The sequence below is a fragment of the Cibotium barometz genome, chromosome 63 (genome assembly GCF_041138505.1).
Source record: "Cibotium barometz isolate CiBa-2024 chromosome 63, ASM4113850v1, whole genome shotgun sequence".
Taxonomy (NCBI): domain Eukaryota; kingdom Viridiplantae; phylum Streptophyta; class Polypodiopsida; order Cyatheales; family Cibotiaceae; genus Cibotium; species Cibotium barometz.
In genome coordinates, this window is record NC_141108.1 from 7,300,796 (window position 1) to 7,321,687 (window position 20,892).

General features: G+C 46.5%; 1 protein-coding gene across 3 annotated transcripts in view; it reads right to left on the reverse strand.

Moving 5' to 3' along the window:
- Positions 1–20,892, reverse strand: part of LOC147603614 (solanesyl-diphosphate synthase 1, mitochondrial-like) — a 93,427-nt gene that overhangs the window by 42,589 nt on the left and 29,946 nt on the right. For all 3 annotated transcript variants that reach the window (XM_086796474.1, XM_086796475.1, XM_086796476.1), the window contains exons 3-4: positions 627–722; positions 265–345 (exon numbers count right to left, since the gene is read on the reverse strand). In XM_086796474.1, coding sequence (XP_086652600.1) covers positions 265–345; positions 627–722 — 177 coding nt within the window. The remainder of the gene's footprint in view (positions 1–264; positions 346–626; positions 723–20,892) is intronic.

A 20,892-nucleotide genomic window follows, 5' to 3' on the forward strand; every position in this document is an offset into this window, starting at 1 on the left:
TCTCAGTTTTGGTCTCATAGGCCATTATGGCCTCTTAGAGACGCTAATATATCATTTCATTTCATTTCTCTCTCTCTCTCTCTCTCTCTCTCTCTCTCTCTCTCTCTCTCTCTCTCTCTCTCATAGGTCACTTTGGCCTTTTGAAGACGTTAATATAACATTTCATTTCATTTCATTTCTCTCTCTCACGCGCCATGTGAGTTTGTCGATCCTAACACACCTTTGCAAAAACTCTTGGACACCTGGAATGAGAAGTAAGATTACCTCGCTTGAGACTAGTGACCGCAACCTGTTTGCCAATAAGGCAAGCTCGTCTGCAACAAGGGAAAAAGGGTCCACCTTTTCCTGCAAGCAAAAAAAAAATCCCAGATTTTAGGGCGATGTTGCAATCATAATCACAGGTTATTCCTTGCTGAAAAGAAAAGGTTGTGAAGCATCTTCAACACCGACACTATTGAACATCCTCACTTTCACTCGTCTTTGTATACTGATATTCATGTTTATAGAATGCACATAAAAGGTGCAAGCAGACAAACATGTGTATGTAAATACATTACTACACATCTATGTACATGTATGCACGCACTCACACGCACATACATGCATGAAGAACCAATCAAGATTACCTCGTATCCAGCATCGTTGTCGCTGACAAGATGAAAGCTAGCATCATGGAGCTTGTTGCTAGTCCTTAACCTGAAGTGTTCTTCGTGCCCGACAACCTAGTGAGTTTACACAGTAAGTCTTCCAATCAAAATTTTGGTGATATAATCCCATAGCAAAGCCATAACCTATCTCCTAGTTATGATTTATATAAAGCTTCAAACTACTCAGGTATATACAAATAAAAAAGCTGACCAAGTGAGAGCACAAAGAGAACAGCCCAAAAAAGGAGACTTCTATTAAGTAATACAAAATACACAAAAAAAAAGGGGGGGGCTGAAACCTTGTAAGACAAAATGCTAAAAACACAAACAACCTAGTAAAGTTGGTCTTCTGGCCATAGCTGATCTGGAATCACCTTCTATTCTCATACAAGTGAACCTCGAGGTGTGGATGATATCAAACAAAATAATACATACAGACTGCACATGATAAGCTTGAGACTTGAGTACCCTCCATGGCCTCCATACATGCCAAGTTGTAATGCTCAAAATATCTTCCTAACTGTGTCCGGTTTAGTCTAAAACTGGAACCTTGTCCAGTGAATATCATGTCCACGTGGCATCAAAGTGCGAGATGCACCTAACAGAAGTGTTGGAATGAGTTCTTGCCCTCCTGCTTCTCACACTGCCATGTGGCAGTGCATTGTCCCACATAGTGGGTTAGGGTCTAATTGACTCCTCTATATAGGGCTAAATAGCCCTTGATCTCCCCTTATCCCCCACCTTTACGGTGGTTCATGGGATCTTCAAGTTGGGGGGGGCAGTTGTTGGCCCCCATCCGCGTGATGTGCCTCTCCTTGCACGTGCTCTGTTGTTCCGCGTTGTTTCACGTTGTTTCTAGAAGAATCCTCTTGTACAAGCCCTGAAACTAAAGCAATTGCCACATAGGTCAAAGATTCTCCTGCCTCTTCCTCGTGTTGAGGGTTGTAGCAAAACGAACCGCGCCTAAAAGATCACAGGCCCGATGTGCACTAACATCTGCATGCAACAATGGTTTCAAACCATCCACAAAAGGCTGAACCTAGTCCAGCTATCGGGCGATCTTTGGGAGCATGAGGAGAAGCTTCCAAAAACGTGCCACGTAATCGGTGGAGCATGCAATGAAGTATTCAAGTTGGCTAGCTTTTCATTTGACAATTGTAAGAATAACCACTTCACCACTTTTTAAATAAATCCCCAGCTTCTTCAGCTCTTTTCTCCTCTAGCATACGTTGTAAGTTCTCTCCTTATCAATGATATCTTGAAGGTTATGCATTTGGACCAGCCCTATACTTTTTCCAGTAACAATGGTCCACTTATCGATTTCTCTTCTCCACCTTTGAGCTCTCCTTTGCATGGTACCAAACGGAATACTTCATGGGCTTGACAATAGTAACATCCAGGTTTTACAAGTTGTGCTCTTGGGTTAACACTCCATAAGCACACATGCATAGCTTATGCCTTAACCCTTCCAATAGAGCATACATAGATACACTTGTTTGTTGCTTGATTTTTGGTTTTTGGTTTATTTTTATAATCAGCGTTGTTACCTCCATAACGTCACCAATCATAAAGGGTCTACTTTTCTCCCAAATCTCGGAAGTTGTTTACATGAATCAAGACTACAAATATATATGTATACATACATTGCATCGACCTAGTATGCTATTGCTCTTATTCACTAGCGCTTTGTTGGCCTCCGTCCGCGTGATGTGCCTCTGCTTGCACATGCTCTGTTGTTCCGCGTTCTTTCTAGAAGAATCCTCTTGTACAAGCCCTGAAACTAAAGCAATTGCTACATAAACCAAAAATTCTCCAACGACCCTTCCACTAGAACTGTTGTTATCCTCCATGGTCTTAGCAACACCTCCTCCTTCTTTTTTCCCAAGATCCTTCTATTAGTTAATGAAAGACAACCACAAAGGGCTAGATACAACCATGAAGGGCTAGATACAAACTCGCCTCATATACGGGCGCGAATCAATGATCATAAGGGGAGAGACACTTCTCCTCCAGCTGGCCGCTATGTGAGGAGAAGGCTATCTCATACGGGGGGGGGCAACCACACAGGTGGTCTGTAATGCCAAGTGGGGTCACCACCTCTATCTGTAAGAAAAGGGCGAGGCCTCCAGAGCCTCAAGAAAGCTTCCTACCGCTTCCGCATGCTGTCAGAACCTCCCTGTAACTTCCCCCACTAACTGTAGAGGGTGTGAATGATGTCGAGCCAAATGCTCCTGATGGACTCAGCAGGCGGAGTGTGCGTACCCTCGATGGCCTTGCTGCTGCATCTACCTCGCCAAATGTGCCAGGCTGCGATGCCACTGCAAATCTCCGGCATGAGCCTGGTTGCCAGTGGTCCGTAGGTGGGGTTGTGACTGGTACTGCCGAAATACGATGGTGAGGTGCCATCAATCTCCAGCATCTAGATTCTGCGGTCTAGCCGCGCTATATATGCAAAGAAGGGGGCCTCCAGTGTCTCTTCCCGATCAGCAGGGTCATCCCAAGTCCACTCTCTTGGGTCCCACTGTAGGTCCACTGCGCACGCAGCTGAGCCTCATATAAAGTCCAGTCCCGCCCGTATCTGCTCTATGCTGCTACAGATCTCGGGGTACTGAATGAGGCTATCTGGAATCCTAGAGCTCGCATGCCTGTGATGCCTCCAGGAGTCCTCTAGAGACAAGATAACTGGGGCGTGATCTGAAAAAGTAGTGCCTACCAAGATACCAATCATGCCTCCACAGCCGCAAGCCCACTCATCAACATAAAACCTGTCAAGTCTAGAGAGGTTGGGGCAGGTGCTCCTCCTATCCGAACGCGAGAAGCTAAGACTCCCAAGGTTGTGCCCAAACTCTCGAAGATGCCAAGGATCTTGTCCTCTAAGTACCAGTATCAGCTCCTCCCAGGTAGAGTACTCTACTCCTAAGATTGTGGCCGTGCCTCCTCCAAGTCTGTCCTTTGCTGCCTCAATCATGTTGAAGTCACCACCCGTGCACCAAAAGTTAACCTGGGGAAGGGCCTGCCAGACTGTGCTCCAAAAGAGGGCTCTACCTGCAGCGGCGTTCAGGTCGTAGACATTGAGGAAGCCCAAGCTATCCTCTCCAATCAAAATGGTAACCCACTGTGCTCGCCCAGGAACTATGACTCTTGAGCCTGTCACTACCGGCAAAAGCTGCTCACTGACAGAAATACAAACTCCTCCCTGCATCCCTTAAGGGCCGAAGGATGGAGACCAGAAGGTGTGACTCCTACTTGGTAAAATCTTCCCGCATCGGCAGGTGTGACCCTCAGAAAGGTGATGCTCCTGGAGGTAAAGAATATCAATAGGTCCCCCAACTACAGCTCTCTGTAGCTCTCCTCTGAGGATGCCTCATCTCTGAAAGCACTGAGGCCCCCGAAACCCTAAATGTTCCATGATACTATCCGCATATCAATCTCTGTGTGAGGCAGATCTAGCGGAATCGCCCTCACTCGAAGAGTCTTGGGCGAGGGTTTAGACGGGAAATAACCACAATCCGTCCTAGGACAAAGTCGCACCAAGTGGGCGGAGATCCTCTCCTCCATGTGGCGCCACTCTGTCTGAGCACGAGAGTATGCATACTCCGAACTCCATTGGTCACAATGGAGGTACCTGGAAGAAGGGGAGAGAGGTACTGCGACTGAAATATGCATGAACACAAAAAGCAGCACCTCCAAGCTAGAGGTCACCATCTCTTCGTCTTTGTCTCTAGGGGCTAAGCCTCCAAGCTCCATCCTAGCCAATGGCCATAGATGGGTAAGTACGTCGGTGATGCGAAGATCGTGAAGATGATGGGAGAGCTTAGCTGCCTATCCCTGGATGGCGGCAGCCACTGAATATGAATCCCACTCCGTCCCCAGGGCTGCACTCAAGGGGAAAGAGAAAATCGTCGTGCCATTCTCTGGCGTAGAGGGTCTGGAGTGGTGAAAAACCACACATATCCGAATAGGGACTACTTTCTCCTCAAACATATTTGTCCCTTTCGCCGGCAGGCATTGGAAGAAACTATAATCCATAGGCTGCCCCAAGATCCTAGGGGCCCACCAGGGGACTCTGGTGGGAGAGCCCTCACAGGGAAGCGGCGATGGTCATCTCAACCGGCTCAGAGAAACGGTGAATCAAGCGGCGAACGGAACTCACCGCTCTGGGTCGGAGGCTGCTGGGGGTCAACGGGAGTGCTCTGGAGACGTGGAGGGAGAGGGGAGGGCCGGCTCTGATGCGGAGGACGGGGTTGAAGGAAATGTGGCGGGTAAAGATAGGGGCAGGGGAGGAGGCGGAGGGGCGGAGAGGGGTGCTGCTGGGAGAGATCCATCGGAGAGGAAGACTACTAGGAGAGGCTCACCGGGGGCTTAGTGGGGTCTACCGGCCTCACTGGGCGCACTGAGAGTCAAGGGGAGGGGTCTCGACGGGGAATCGATCGCCAAATCGGAGGGGCCCACTGGGTGACTAGAGGGGGCCCGCAGCCAACGGGTGGGTGCTGTGATGAATGCTCAAAATGGTTCTTTGACATAACCGAATCCTCCTGTGCTTTGCTAGCCTGGCGCTCAGCCTTGGAGGCCGGCTAATGGCCCAGGCATGGGCCATTAGTCCACCACTCTCTGGCAGCTGTGTCATCTGCGGGCCGGAACTTAGTGCTCCGTTGCTTGAGTATACGAAGCAAGGAAACAAGGAAAATGGGCAGTCTACCGTCGAGGTAGAGCTGTTATTGCAGATTTCAGGACAACCAAACATGGTAGTAATGAAGAGTAGCTGCTAGAGAAATCCTTCATGTTATCTAGGATTCTCCTACGGTCATGTAGGGAATTTGAACTATTTTTAGTTTTATCTCTATTTTCATTTTGTTGCCCCCGAAGTGGAATGTAATCACATGGATGTATCTGATTAGTCCTATAGGCCTCTAAAGGACGTTAATATAGTTTTCTTTCTTTCTTTCTTTTCTCTCTACCCCCTAGTGAGGATCTGAACGGGATACAAGAGAAGGGACCACTAGGGGCGGTCTCCTGGATTGACGCCGAGGGCAAGCTCTGGTTTGATGGCCCATCTGCCTACAAATGAAACATTGGCCTGGGAGGCCTGAATACTCCACTCGCTGAAGGATGGTCTCCCCGGAGACATGGGATGGATATAACATGTGGCACTGAATCTGCCGAGGCAACACAGATGCGGAGGGATGGTATCCCGGCTGCCCGTGGAAGGGCCGAGGCAGCTTGGGGGAGGGGGGGGGCGGGGGGGTCCATCACCCTCTCGATGGCACAACCAACCACCGGGAGAAGAGGAAGGTATTCCTCCCTAAGGCCAGGGAAGCAAACTGTCACTAGGAAGCCCGACACGCCAGCAAGTGGAACACACGCAAGGTCGAGGCCGTGCTGCCACCGCGCAAAGAAGGCCTGCGCCGTATGCAATGCAAGGGGGCTCAGCTGCTGCATGAGTGTCTAACGCTGCTAGCAAGTCGAACTCCACCTGCTAGTAGCCATGCCCCAGAGGGTGAATGTCTATGATCTTTGCAGGCTCACCAATGAGGCTCACCTATAAAAGATCTCTAAGTTGTCCGTGCGCACGGCAGCTAACAACAATTTTGCAAAACAGGGTGGAGGCCTCTAATGTCGTCATGACGAGGATCTGAAGGTCCACTTCAGAAAAGGATAAGCAAGCAACGGTGGCCTCGGTTGGGGATGACAGAGCGACTACCATGGAGTCCTCTTGAGGGTGAACACTAGAAAATACCGAAGCTTGCCGAGATGAGAATGCCCCGAAGAACGCAAACACGGCGGAGGGAAACGCGGAAGAAAAAAAAGGGAGGGGGGGGAGGAGCGCTGAAGGCGGGAGAGAGGAGAGAAAAACAAACGGGAGAAGGGAAGGCAGAAAAGAAGGAGAAGGGGGGCACGGGGCAGCAAAAGGTGCAAGGGAGCAGGCGCAGGGGAAAGGGGAAGCAGGGCAGTGCAGAAAAAATGGGAGGGGGGGTCAACAGCAAATGGGGGGAGGAGGGAAGTGGGCTGGGGAGGAGGGTGTAGGGGGCGGAACAGAGACAAAAGGTGGGGGGGAAGGGTAGAACAGTGCGAAAAAGGGGGGGGCAAAGGAGACAAAGGCGACGCGGGTGCAGACCAAGGAAGAGGGAGGGGAAGCGGGCAGGGTAGGCGGGAGCAGAACAGTGGGAGAAAGGGAGAGGGGGGGGGAGCAGGATTCGAGCAAGACGGGGGGGGATTCAGAGGGAGCGCATGACAATCTCGAGAGGCCAACGCACTCTCTCTACAAAACAAGCCAAATGTTAAGTCTTAGCAACACCTTCTATAGGAATCTCCTTGCCCTTCTGCTGCTAGACTTCTGCTGAGTCGTCCCGCGCTTGGGACTCTTCCTCGTGTCGAGGGTTGTAGCAAAACGAACCGCGTCTAAAAGATCACAGGACCGATGTGCACTAACATTTGCATGCAAGAATGGTTTCAAACCATCCACAAAAGGCTCAACCTAGTCTGGCTATCAGGCGATCTTTGGGAGCATGAGGAGAAGCTTCCAGAAACGTGCCACGTAATCGATGGAGCATGCAATGAAGTATTCAAGTTGGCTAGCTTTTCCTTTGACAATTGTAAGAATAACCACTTCACCACTTTTTAAATAAATTCCCAGCTTCTTCAGCTCTTTTCTCCTCTAGCATATGTTCTAAGTTCTCTCCTTATCAATGATATCTTGAAGGTTATGAATTTGGACCAGCTCTCCGTTGCATGGTACCAAACGGAATACTTCATGGGCTTGACAATAGTAACATCTAGGTTTTACAAGTTGTGCTCTTGGGTTAACACTCCATAAGCGCACATGCGTAGCTTATGCCTGAACTCTTCCAATAGAGCATACATAGATACACTTGTTTGTTGCTTGATTTTCGGTTTCCGGTTTATTTTTATAATCAGTGTTGTTACCTCCATAACGTCACCAATCATAAAGGGTCTACTTTTCTCTCAAATCTGCTCTTCTTTACTAGCTCTTTGCACTGATGCTTGGATACGAGGACGGTAATATCTTTAATGGTCTTTACACATGCTTTTTGTTTAATCTTATCTTTTGATCAATAAGTTTCTTAAGGCTTGATGGTGACTTAACCAATTTAAGAGTTTTCTAATTTGTACTTACTTTTAAGAATTCTTGTTATAAGGTTGACCCATAGCCTTATTTTCCAGGGACTAAGATTGTTCCCTTAATTCTTACTCGTCATTTATGTCTTACTAAGATTGTTCCCTTAATTCTTACTCGTCATTTATGTCTTACACATGCACTATCTCATTATTAAAGGGATTGGTTGTGTAGAGTCTAGACCATGTTCATTGATCACTTCATAAAGATGTGACCACGATAACTAAGGGGGATGGGTGTTGACACCAGTCTAGCCCTCAAACATTTTATGAGTACATGGCAAGTAAGAATTCTTCCCCTCTTGCTTTATGGTATTGACGATGGTTAATGGACTACCTCAAGACATTCTACTTCGATAGGAAATTGAGAAAATAATTGACAATAAGCAAACACAAACATGGAAAAAACTAGAAAAGGATATGCAAAGAATACAAGGGCATAAAGAAAAGATACAAATTACACAAAATTTGAAGTTCAACAAATACAATAACCACTGAAACAAGAAACTTCGCAAGTCAAGGAGGACGTCGCAACTCTGTGAAGTCTAGCCCGCAAGTCACATTGTGAAACATCCATTTCATCAAGTTCATTCATCCAGAAATCAGTAGAAGTTATGTAGAGGCCAGAGGTCACCCCTCTGGGGATGACCAAGGGCCTACATCCTCTACAAGCATTTATGAAACGTTTTTGTACCATATTAAAATACAGAAAACCCAACACCAATCTCTCTTCTTCTCTCTCCTCTGTCTTAAACATGTGTTAATCAACATCTTGTTCTTAACCAAGCTTAGGGCTGTGGATCACTACAGCAAGGCTTCCACGCATGCAACATTGGTATCAGATGTCACATGCACTCTGCACTCAGTGCATGGTGACAAACTGGCTCATCATCAGCAGTGCAACATTTGTACATTATTAGAACCCAGTAGGATGATATTTGTCGTACGCCGTGACTCCATTGTATATCCTCAGTCCAGGATAAGTCAGGCACGAGCTACGTAGGTCATTCCTCAGCCTTAGCGGGTCAGTCAGTCAGTCAAGTCCCTTAACCCACTCGGAGAGAATCATTCATGCATATAGAGTTAGTAGAAGTCTTAGGATTTGCATCCGAAAGCACTCTGCATTTTGCATAACATGCATTCATATGCCTGTGCATCATTTAGAACATCACATAAGCCTTAGGAAATTTACTAGGATTTATCTGGTATTTTTCCAATATTTAATAGTATTTATTTAGCATTTAATGTCATTTATAAATATAAACTTTATTAAATAAATGACCAGCCAACTTGACCAGCCCCTAGTTAGTATAAAAAGGCTTGCATAGGGCTTAGTTCTCCCATTCAGTCTTCAGTGAGCTAGGTGCCTTCCTCCTCAGCACTAGGAGCATTCCCCGCCTTCAGCCTAGACTGATTCTTGCCTTTTGGAGCTTGTGTTTGTACTTGCAGCCTTCCTTGAAGCTTAACGCAGCCCCTTCATGCAGTCCATTCAGTAGCCAGCCACTCCATAGATACCACAGCCAGCAGGCGCATCTAGTTGAACCTTAACGCAGCCTTCTGTGCATTCAACTCAGCCATTCAGACCTTCAGCCATCTGCTCAGCCCTCAGGCGCCTGCATACAGCACACAGCCAGCCCCAGTACAGCCCTACAGTCTGCGTTTCAGCCCATATCACCACCAGCAGCTATTCAGTCCATACAGACCTGCGTTTGCAGATCTACAGCCCTACAGTTTGCAGATCTACAGCAGTTTTCAGTATTGCAACAGTACCCCGCCTTCTGTGCATCATCCATACATGCAACAGTCATCTGGTGAAGGTAACATATCATTCATAAGCATTTACAGCATAGTTACATAGCTTAGAACAGTCCACTGCAGTCCTCCCTCAGATTTAGGTGTGCAGCCCTTCCTCATGTCCTTGGGAAGAGTGCATAGGCTCGAGATCAGTTCATTGAGGTGTTTCTACAGCCGTGTACAGTTCAGCCAAGCTTCCGATCCTCCGAGATTTTGCGTTTGGCTTATCTACAGTCCACAGTCATTCTCTCTAAAGTAATAAAGCAAATACTGTCTCGGTAACGGGATAGGGGGCCCTTCAGTGGGTAATTTGGGACCCAATCTGGTGTAGAGTTCTCATAATCTCTCTCTCATCTCTTTAAAGTTTAAAGTATTAAAGTGGATTGCTGAACTCGTGAAACTCATGATACAAAAGACGGTGTGAGCATTTGTGTGACAGGATCCTCCAATACGAAGACTTCCGCTGCATATTACATTGGTATCAGATTCAGATTGTCCACACACACCGTATCCTAGCGTGGGGCATCCTTGGATGGTTAGATTGCGTTCCAGCACGACCACCGACTTTAGCATCATGTCTACAGAAGAGAGTACTCATCAACCGAAAGACATCTCCCCCGAAGGAGAACATGTTCTTCCGCCTACAGCAGACACCATAGCTCTTCTTAGAGCTCAGAACCAGCTGCTCATGGAGCATCTCCAACTCTTGGACGCACCAGCAGCACGTCCCCCTCCGCCTCGAGCAGCACCCAACTACATCTCCCTCTTCTTTCAGATGGAACAACAAAGGAGAGAGGATGAGGCCCGAAGGAAAGAAGAAAAAGCAGAAAGACGGGACTATGAGGAAGCCCAACGCAGGATCGACGAAGACCGGCATCAGGCTGAACTCGCCGCTCAGGAACACCAACGTGAGCTTGATCGAGAACGCATGTTACTCCAGCACCAACGGGAAAAGGAGGCCATACACTTGAGGTATCAGCAGCTCTCCTTAGTCTCCCCAATCATAGGCGTCACCAGCCCGTAGTCCGCAGCGGCATCAACCACCGTCATTCATAGTCAACGAAACTTCAGTAAGTATGATGGTAAGTGTGATCATTCATCAATTTAATGCTCATTTTCCATTAGCTAGGATCACAGACCCACAAGATAAAGTCCACTTTGCGGCTCCCCATCTTACTGGTGAGGCAATCACTTGGTGGCAACATTGGTCTAGTATTCATACAGACCAGGCCACAGGTGTCACAGCCTTTGACAGGGACATCTTTGTCCATGACCTGAAGACCAGATTTCTCCCGCCCCAGTACATGACCGGTCTGAAAGATGAGTTCTATGGACTCAAACAGAACGGATCCCCAGTGCTTCAGTTTTCCGGTAAGGTTATTACTTTAGCACAGCAGTTAGGATTATCTGCGCAGGCTAAGATGAGCAATTCATCCGTGGATTGGACAACATTCGGTTCACAATTCGTAACTTTGTACCAAGTACAGATGACCGGGCTCTGACTCTCACTCAGAATGAAGAAATGAAGCTGAACGGGGGCAAGCCCAAGCAATCATCTTAGTCCAGTACCAAACACCAGTAGCAGCAATCAGCTGCACAGATAGGGAAAGGTAACGCTTCTTCTAAAGATGCTAAGAAGGACGACAGTAATAGCTCCAGTTCAGGGGGTAAGAAAGATAAAGATACATCTTCAGTCCCTCAATTAGCAGACCTCCTATCTAGACATCAGGACATTATGCTTAGGAACGATCTCCCGCCCAGTCTCCCACCCTCTCGCCCTGAGGACCATCACATTGATTTGGTCCCTAGATTAGATTCTTCTAGCAGGTTTCCCTATTGTCTTTCCAAGATTTTAGAGGACGAGTTAGAAAAGCAGTTATCTGAGCTTCTCCGAGCCGGATTCATTTAGCCTTCTTCCTCCCCATTTGCTGCACCTATCCTATTTGTCTAAAAGAAGGACAAGTCTGCACACCTTTGTGTAGACTACAGGGCATTAAACAAACTCACTATCAAGAATAAGTTTCCTATGCCAAGGATAGAGCACATTTTGGAGCATTTAGACGATGCTAAGTTTTTCACTAAGATCGACCTCAAGAGTGGTTACCATCAGGTACGCATTTTTGAAAGCTTACATTCCAAAAACAGCTTTTCGGACAAAGCATGGTCACTACGAGTTCGTAGTCATGCCTTTTGGGCTTACAAATGCACCCGCAATCTTCAATAAGATGATGTCTAGGATTTTCGCAGTCCACATTGGGAAGTGTGTTTTCATATTCCTTGATGGCATACTAGTCTTCTCAGCCACTGCGGAGCAGCATGAGAAAGATGTGGAGAAAGTCTTGCAACTTTTGCGAGATAATCAGCTCTACATAAACGCCAAAAAGTCTGTCTTTGGTGTTAAGGAAGTTCAGTATTTGGGTGACATCATCGTTTTGGATGGGATTAGACTGGATCCATCAAAGGTTCAGGAGATCTTAGATTAGGACATTCCTAAGACCGCCCAAGAAATCCGCTCATTCGTAGGTCTTTGTCAGGCCTATAGTACCCATGTCCATTAGTTTTCCAACCTTGCAGCACCTCTTACCGACTTGCTCAAGGGGGTGAAGACTCGCAAGCAGAAAGCCTCAGTTACAGGCAAGGCGCTTGATGCATTCCGTGCACTCTAGAAAGCTGCCTCAGAAGCACCTGTACTAAAGTTAGCATCATGGAACGAACCTTTCTAGGGCATCACTGATGCCAGCAATGTAGCCTTAGGTGCAGTCCTCCAGCAAGACAATAGACCCGTGGCATATTACAGTAGAAAGTTGGATGTCGCCAAAAAGAATTATTCGGTATATGACAAAGAGCTTTTGGGTGTGATCACAACGGTCAAACATTGGAAGCCTTATCTTTATGGACAGAGGCTTTCACAATGAAAACAGACCACCAAGCACTTAAGTCGCTTCAGACTATGCCGAGTGCCCACTGGAGTGATCGACAGGCCAGGTGGAGTCAAATCTTCCAACAGCTTGGAGGTATGATTGAATACATCCCTAGTAAGCATAACCCAATAGCAGATGCTCTTAGTCGAAAGGCCAGCATCTAGGCAGTCCAAGAATCTACCGTTCTCGAAATCACTGATGGGGAGAAACCTGAAATTAGGGTTTAGAGTTCATTCATGGGAGACATACACAGAGAAGCAAGGGAGAGAGAGAGAGAGAGAGTTGTGGGGATAAGTCAACTCATAAAAAGCATGAGTGTGTGACTCCCCTATCACACATGTATATTGCACTAGTACACATAGTGCACTTAGTACATTAAAAGTACTAAGTGTACTATGTACTATAACTTATGGGCTTGTACACACTATAAGGGTGGGCATAACGCCTTTACCCCAACAACCTCCCACTTAAAGGCAAAGTGCCCTTAAGTAAAGGAAAAGAAAAAAATCAGCATGTACATGATAATATACAAGGCCATATCAAGGCTGAAAATGGCCTCATCCAATGCCCATCAAGTGTCTGCAATGAGCAAAACGCTCCGGAGGCAAACTCTTTGTCAACAGATCAGCCGGGTTGTCATCCGTGTGAATCTTAACAAGCTGAATTTGCTTGTTCTCTATCACCTCTCTGATGAAGTGATACTTCACATCCACATGCTTCGTCTTTGCATGAAAGACAGGGTTCTTTGCCAACTGGATGGCACTCTGACTGTCACAATGCAACAATGGAATATCCCCTGTATAGCCCAAATCAACCACTAACCGAGATAGCCATAATGCCTCCTTGCAAGCCTCTGTGGCTGCAATATACTCGGCCTCTGTAGTAGATAAGGCAGTGCACTTCTGCATCCTGGATATCCATGACACAGCACCTCCTGTGAATGTAAACACATAACCGGTAGTAGACTTCCGGTTATCTGGATGACCGGCATAATCCGAATCCGTGTATCCATGCACTAATGCATCCTGTTTGCCAAAGCAAATGCACAAATCCTGTGTGCCCTTCAGGTATCTCATGACACCTTTCACTGCTTCCCAATGCTTCTTGCCAGGGTTGGCCATGTATCTAGAAACCACTCCCACTGCAAATGCAATGTCCGGCCTAGTAGCAACCATGGCATACATGAGACTGCCACAAGCTGAAGCATACGGAATCTTGGCCATATCAGCCCTGTCACTATCCGACTGTGGGCTGTCCATAGCACTGAGTTTCACATATGGAGGCAAAGGAGTACTAGCTTTCTTCCCCCCGTCCATATTGAACCTCTGCAAGACTTTGCCAATGTATTCCTTCTGAGACAAATACAACACATGCTGATTTCTGTCCCGAAGTATCCGCATACCCAAGATGTGATTTGCATCACCCAGATCCTTCATATCAAAGGTCTCATGCAGCCTCTTCTTCAAGGCATCCATCTCTTTACGAGATTTTCCGGCAATCAACATATCATCAACATACAAAATGAGAATCAAGAGACTGCCATCCAAAGATTTCTTGGTGTACAAGCAGTGATCTATGTCACTTCTCCTGAATTTCTGGGATTTCATGAATGTATCAAATTTATGATACCATTCCCTTGGTGCCTGTTTGAGCCCATAAAGACTCTTTTTCAGCTTGCATACAAGCTTCTCCTTTCCACTCACTGCATAACCCTCTGGTTGCTGCATATATATCTCCTCATGGAGATCACCGTGAAGAAAAGCAGTCTTCACATCCATCTGAATCAAGTCCAGATCATCATGTGCAACCAAAGCTAACACAGCTCTAAGTGTGGTCATTTTGACCACTGGAGAGAAGATCTCATCAAAGTCCACACCATATTCCTGCTTGAAGCCCTTAGCCACTAACCTGGCTTTGTATCTTGGCTTTGCATCTGGTGCAACTTTGAGCCTGTAAACCCACTTGCATGGCAAAACCTTTTTGCCTGCAGGCAAAGGCACCAATTTCCATGTTCCATTTTTATGCAGAGAATCCATCTCTGACTTCATGGCACGCTCCCATAGAGCCTTGTCTGCTCTCTGTAAAGCCTCTTTGTAACATGAGGGCTCCCCACAGTCAGTAAGCATCAAATAGTCAACCCCTGGAACAAACCTGTCAGGGGCTCTGGAGGGTCTAGTGGACCTCCGTACCCAATGACCATCATTTGCAGGTTGCTGTCCAGCCTGCATATCACCCATTGGTGGCTCCTGTTCCATGCCATAAGGCTGAAAAATCATGCCCGGTATATCCTCCAACTGTGGTATATCCATAGGGATATCTTCTGCCATATCTGGCTGTCCATTTGGACCATTTTCAGCACCATTTAAGGGCTGGTTTTCCTGCTGTAATGGCTGATTTACAGCCCTTTGTTGTTGTCCATGATGTCCATCGTCATCAAAGATGACTCTGCCAGGCTCCTGTTGCCTTGCAGGCTCCTTATACATGCATGTTTCATCAAAAATGACATCATTGCTGCGTATGATCTTTCTATTTATGGGATCCCAAAGTCTATACCCCATTTCACCTCTGTCACCATATCCTAGGAATATGCATTTATGAGACTTAGGATCAAGTTTGGTGCGCATTTCCCTGCGTATGTGCACGTACGCAACGCAACCAAACACTCTCAAGTGCTTGTATGACGGAGGCTTCCCTGTCCATACTTCTTCTGGCACTTTCCCACCAAGCCTCGTGTTAGGTGACCTGTTTATAAGGTGAACGGCTGTCATAACAGCTTCAGCCCAAAAACCATGAGGTAATGCAGCATGTGACAACATAGAACGGACCTTCTCCTGTATGGTCCTGTTCATCCTCTCTGCTGTCCCGTTTTGTGGAGGATCATAAGGAGTAGAGAGCTCCCTCTTGATGCCTTTAGCATCACAAAAGTCCTGAAACTGTTTGGACGTATACTCTCCACCATTGTCGGAACGCAAAGCCTTCAGTGTTTTGCCAGTTTGATTCTCAACATGAGCAACAAACTTCTGAAACACTGAGAATGTATCACTCTTCAAACGAAGAGGATAAACCCACACCTTGCGTGTGGCATCATCAATGAAAGACACAAAATATTTTGCCCCTCCCAAAGAAAGCTGAGGCATCTCACATACATCTGTATGCACAAGCTCTAACTGAGCATCTTTCTGTCCAAGAGCTTTCTTGTGGGGGCACTGTAGTTGCCTACCATATATACAATGCTCACAAAACTGAAAACTTGAAAACTTTAGAGAAGGCAAGTAACCCAAACGAGACAATTGCTCCATTCCCTTGACACTCATGTGTCCCAACCGGCTATGCCACATAGAAATTTCCGGCAGCTCGGTTGCATTTACATTAGCATGGTGACAAACACCTGCATGCATGAAATAAAGAGTGTCCACCTTAGAGCCTCTGGCAACAACCAGTGAGCCCTTACTAATTTTCCACTTTCCACTACCAAATGTGGTAACATAATCAGCATCATCAAGCTGTCCAGTAGAAAGCAGATTCTTCTTGATCTCAGGCACATGCCTGACATCATGGAGCATAAGCTGTGAGCCATCTGAAAATACAAGCCTTACATCACCTCTGCCAAGTATCTTGCATGCATGGTTATCACCCAAATAAACCACTCCTTCATTGCCAGCAGTGTACCTGACAAACAAGTCTCTGCAACCTGTGACATGAAAGGAGGCACCTGAATCAATGATCCATGAGTGCATACCATGACCACCTGTAAGAAGTGAATGGGCATCAAGTGAAGAAGTAAATAGGACCTCATCCTCACTGCCACCTGCATGTGACACATTGATTTCTTCGATCTTGACTCCACTTTTGCCCTTTGGCTTTACATCTTTGGCTTCATCTTTCTCTTTGTCTTTGCCTTTTCCTTTTTCTTTTTGATCATTTTTCCATTTGTAGCATTGTTTTTTGATGTGTCCCTTCTTGCCACAATAATGGCATTCCAAATCCTTTTTGGAACGAGACTTGCTCCTTCCCCTTTCTTGGCTTTTTCCCCTTTGCTGGGATCTCCCACGTGCATTCATTGCATTGGACTTTCCAACAGAGTTGTTTTTCCTGTTCATCTCTTCTTGAAGAAGAGCACCCTCAACATCTGCATATGACAGCATAGCATGCGAATTGCTAGTGGCTGTCCTGAATGTGTCCCAACTCTCTGGCAAAGTGCATAACAAAAAAGTGGCTTTGAACTCATCGTCCAAGCACACAAAGTGCTCACAAATGTTCTCCCAAGCTTTATCTCCCACTGCGGAAGCAAGAATGCAACTTTTCTCCCACTTTTTGTGATGAAAACACCAAAATCTGGTTGCTGCAGATTTTGGACAGCACCTTAAATGTGCTCTTTTGCCTCTCCAAAGTACTGTACAGCAGTACCAAGTGCTCACCAATGATGTACCAAACTTGTATCGGCAATTTCAGCAGCTGAATTTGAACCTTTTGATCACTCAAAACAGTGTACAGCCATGCCAAAACATGCACAAAGCTGTGCCAAATCTGTACCAGCAGGTACAATAGCAATAAATGCTTTCCTGGCTGTCCAAATGAGTGAAAATCAGATTTTTACAGTCACGAACACTGCATAAAACAGTCCCGAACAGAAATTGGGCAAAAGCCCCTTGACTGCAAGCTGATTTTTGAGGATTCAAGGCATAAATGTCTTGCCTGCTGCTTTGCCAAGCTCAACAAGCATGAAAACTTGAAAAGCCCCTTGATTTGAGATCAATTTCTGATCATGCATGGTACATTGACGCACATGAAGGCATCCAGAGTGTTCACGATGCTTCCCCCTGGCCACATATACATCAAATACATGAAAGCCCCTTGATTTACAGGCACATTGAGTGCTTGTAAGGCATCAGCACATTATCCACAGCATCAAATGCGATTGCCTGCATGCAAATCAACTCAATCGGCACAAAAGCCCCTTGATTTGCACTGGAATTTGCTGCAATTTTGCCCAAATGTGCGATTTCTCATGCATGCAGCATGTATGAGTGCTTAATTGCACAATTACATCAAAAGCCCCAAATTTCGACATCCAATTTCCTGCAAATTGATCTTGATTTGACCAATTTCATGCAAATTTTTCCTGATTGTGACCAATGTCACCCAATTTTGCCAATTTTGCTCAAAAATTGAGCAATTGGGCACCTGTACCTGCTCAATTGATAATTGTACCTGCTCAATTGCAAGTCCCAAAAAAAAATTGAAGCAAAATACCTTTCAATTTTCTGATTTCTGTTCAATTTGCAGGCTGTTGCAGGAAAAGAGGGTGGTGATGGGCCTCTTCAGGCGTGCTGCAGGAGTCGTGGAGACACAAGCTCTTGACTTGTTGTTGCTGCGCTGACTGGTTGGGCAGCGTGGCTGCTGCTGCTTGGCAGCGTGGCTACACCTGCCCTTCTACGAGTCCCCTGGCTTCATCAAGCTCAACGCTACACGATTGTAGTCGACCCCTGCTGCGAGCGCTGCTGAAGGCGCCTGGCAGCGCTGACACGCCTTCGTATGGCTGTCCGCCTGGTTTCGCCTTCTACGATGCGCCTTCGCTCGTTGCCTCAGCCACGCTACACGCTGCTTTGTCTAGCTTCGCCTAGCGCACACGTTCATACGCTTAGTAGCCTTCGACGCCCAGCCTACGGCTGCTGCCTCCACGATCGACGCTTAGCGCTGGCGCCTTTGCTTCACGCCCAGCAGTCAGCGCTGGCTCCTTCGCTTCACGCCCAGTAAAAGTCAGTTCGCCTGCCTTCGCACGCTATGGTGAATCGCTACCTCTTCTGGCGCCGTCTGTGGGAACTGACCTGCTGCCTTCGCCTAGTAGCACTTTGTTGGTGCGCTGGCTGCTGCTGCGCTGACTGACCTGCATGAGCCACCATTCGCCTTCTTCTCCACCTGCGCCTGGGAGAGCAGCACTGCTTAAGACAAGTGATTCAAAATGGGCACCAGCACAGCAGAGAGATTCAAAGGGCACCGGCTCTGATACCAGTTGATGGGGAGAAACCTGAAATTAGGGTTTAGAGTTCATTCATGGGAGACATACACAGAGAAGCAAGGGAGAGAGAGAGAGAGAGAGTTGTGGGGATAAGTCAACTCATAAAAAGCATGAGTGTGTGACTCCCCTATCACACATGTATATTGCACTAGTACACATAGTGCACTTAGTACATTAAAAGTACTAAGTGTACTATGTACTATAACTTATGGGCTTGTACACACTATAAGGGTGGGCATAACGCCTTTACCCCAACAATCACAGGGAAGGACTTAGATAGTATGAAAGACCAATATGTCGACTTTCCTGAGTTTGGTACTCAGTACACTTTGGCCCTCAATTCTGAGAGCCTGGCCACTATTCAGTACAGAACGGTTGGTTGTTCTACAAGAACAGTCTCTGTGTTACTCGAGAAAAGCGTTCCGCTCTTCTCCACGATGCCCATGACTCCTTAGTTGGAGGACATAGGGGTATCAATAGTACCCTCCAGAAATTAGAACAATCCTTTTATTGGCCAAAGATGAGGCGTGATGTCTGTGCACATGTACAAGTCTGTAAGATTTGTCAAAAAGTCAAGGTTCCCCATACAAAGAAGGCAAGTTTACTTCAACCTTTGCCTATCCCCAATGGACCTTTCATCGACATATCTATGGACTTTGTAGAGCCTCTACCAGCATCCACCGAATCCCATAACACTCAGTGTTTTACCATTGTGAATTGCTTTAGTAAATTCTGCATCCTCATCCCATGCAAGCATACGGCCACAGCCAAGAAGCCCATCTGTTTCTCAAGCATTGGTATCCAGTTTGTGGTTTGCTAGCACCATAACATCAGATAGAGATTCCAAGTTTACCTCGCATTTCTGGAGGGTACTATTTGAAAACTCCGGGACTAAGTTGCAATTGTCTAGTGCATTCCATCCGCAGACAGATGGCCAAACAGAAATTTATAACCAGTTGGCCTTTGATGTCTCAAGTCATACTGTCATGACCAGCAATCCAAATGGGAACATTATCTTCCATTGGTCCAAGCTATCTTGAATGACACTCATTCATCCAGTGTCGGACGGACTCTATATGAAGCAGCCTTTGGTCACCGTTTTTCTTCTCTTTTGACGAGAATGGTGTCTCCATCTTTAGAGGCTAATAAAACCACGGAAGCATTTTCCGAGATCATTGAGTCAGTCAAGGACCGCTTGACCAAAGCTCAGGAAGCATATAGCAGATAGGCAAATAAGTCTAGACGAGATGTCCACTTCAAGGAAGGGGATTGGGTCTATCTGCGTATCATGAAACAAAGATTGCAACAAGTGGGCAAACGTTGCCCCAAGCTTTCATTCCGTAGTTTTGGCCCTTTTCCAATAGTTAAGAAGTTAAGTGATGTCTCCATGAAGTTAAAGTTGCCTACCAGTTGGACAATGCATGATCTTTTCTATGTTTCTTGGCTAAAACCATATGTTAGTCCAGAAGTGTTTGATGTTTCAGATGAACAGCAGCCACACGTGGTAGACGAAGCAGAAGTTATTGAGTCCGAGCAGATCCTTCTTCATCGTTGGAAGCATGGTTCCGGTCGACGGATACGTCAGTTCTATACGAAATTCCGAGATCGAGGTACCCCACATGCACTGAGTGCAGAGTGCATGTGACATTCCCTCTTGCTTAGCTTGGCGGCAGGTTCATGGCTTTCAAGTAGTCCGCCAACAACTGGGGATACTCCTAGAAGAACTCCTCGTCTAGCCATACGGCTTCATGTGACAAACTAGCTCATCATCAGCAGTGCAACATTTGTACATTATTAGAACCCAGTAGGATGATATTTGTCGTACGCCGTGATCCCATTGTATATCCTCAATCCAGGATAAGTCAAGCACGAGCTACGTAGGTCATTCCTCAGCCTTAGCGGGTTAGTCAGCCAGCCAAGTCCCTAAACCCACTTGGAGAGAATCATTTATGCATATAGAGTCAGTAGAAGCCTTAGGGTTTGCATCAGAAAACACTCTGCATTTTGCATAACATGCATTCATATGCCTGTGCATCATTTAGAACATCACAGAAGCCTTAGGAAATTTACTAGGATTTATCTGGTATTTTTCCAATATTTAATAGTATTTATTTAGCATTATACATATAAACTTTATTAAAGAAATGACCAGCCAACTTGACCAGCCCCTAGTTAGTATAAATAGGCTTGCATAGGGCTTAGTTCTCCCATTCAGTCTTCAGTGAGCTCCTCAGCACTACGAGCATTCCCTGCCTTCAGCCTAGACTGGTTCCTACCTTTTGGAGCTTGTGTTTGTACTTGCAGCCTTCCTTGAAGATTAACGCAGCCCCTTCATGCAGTCCATTCAGTAGCCAGCCAGCCACTCCATAGATACCAC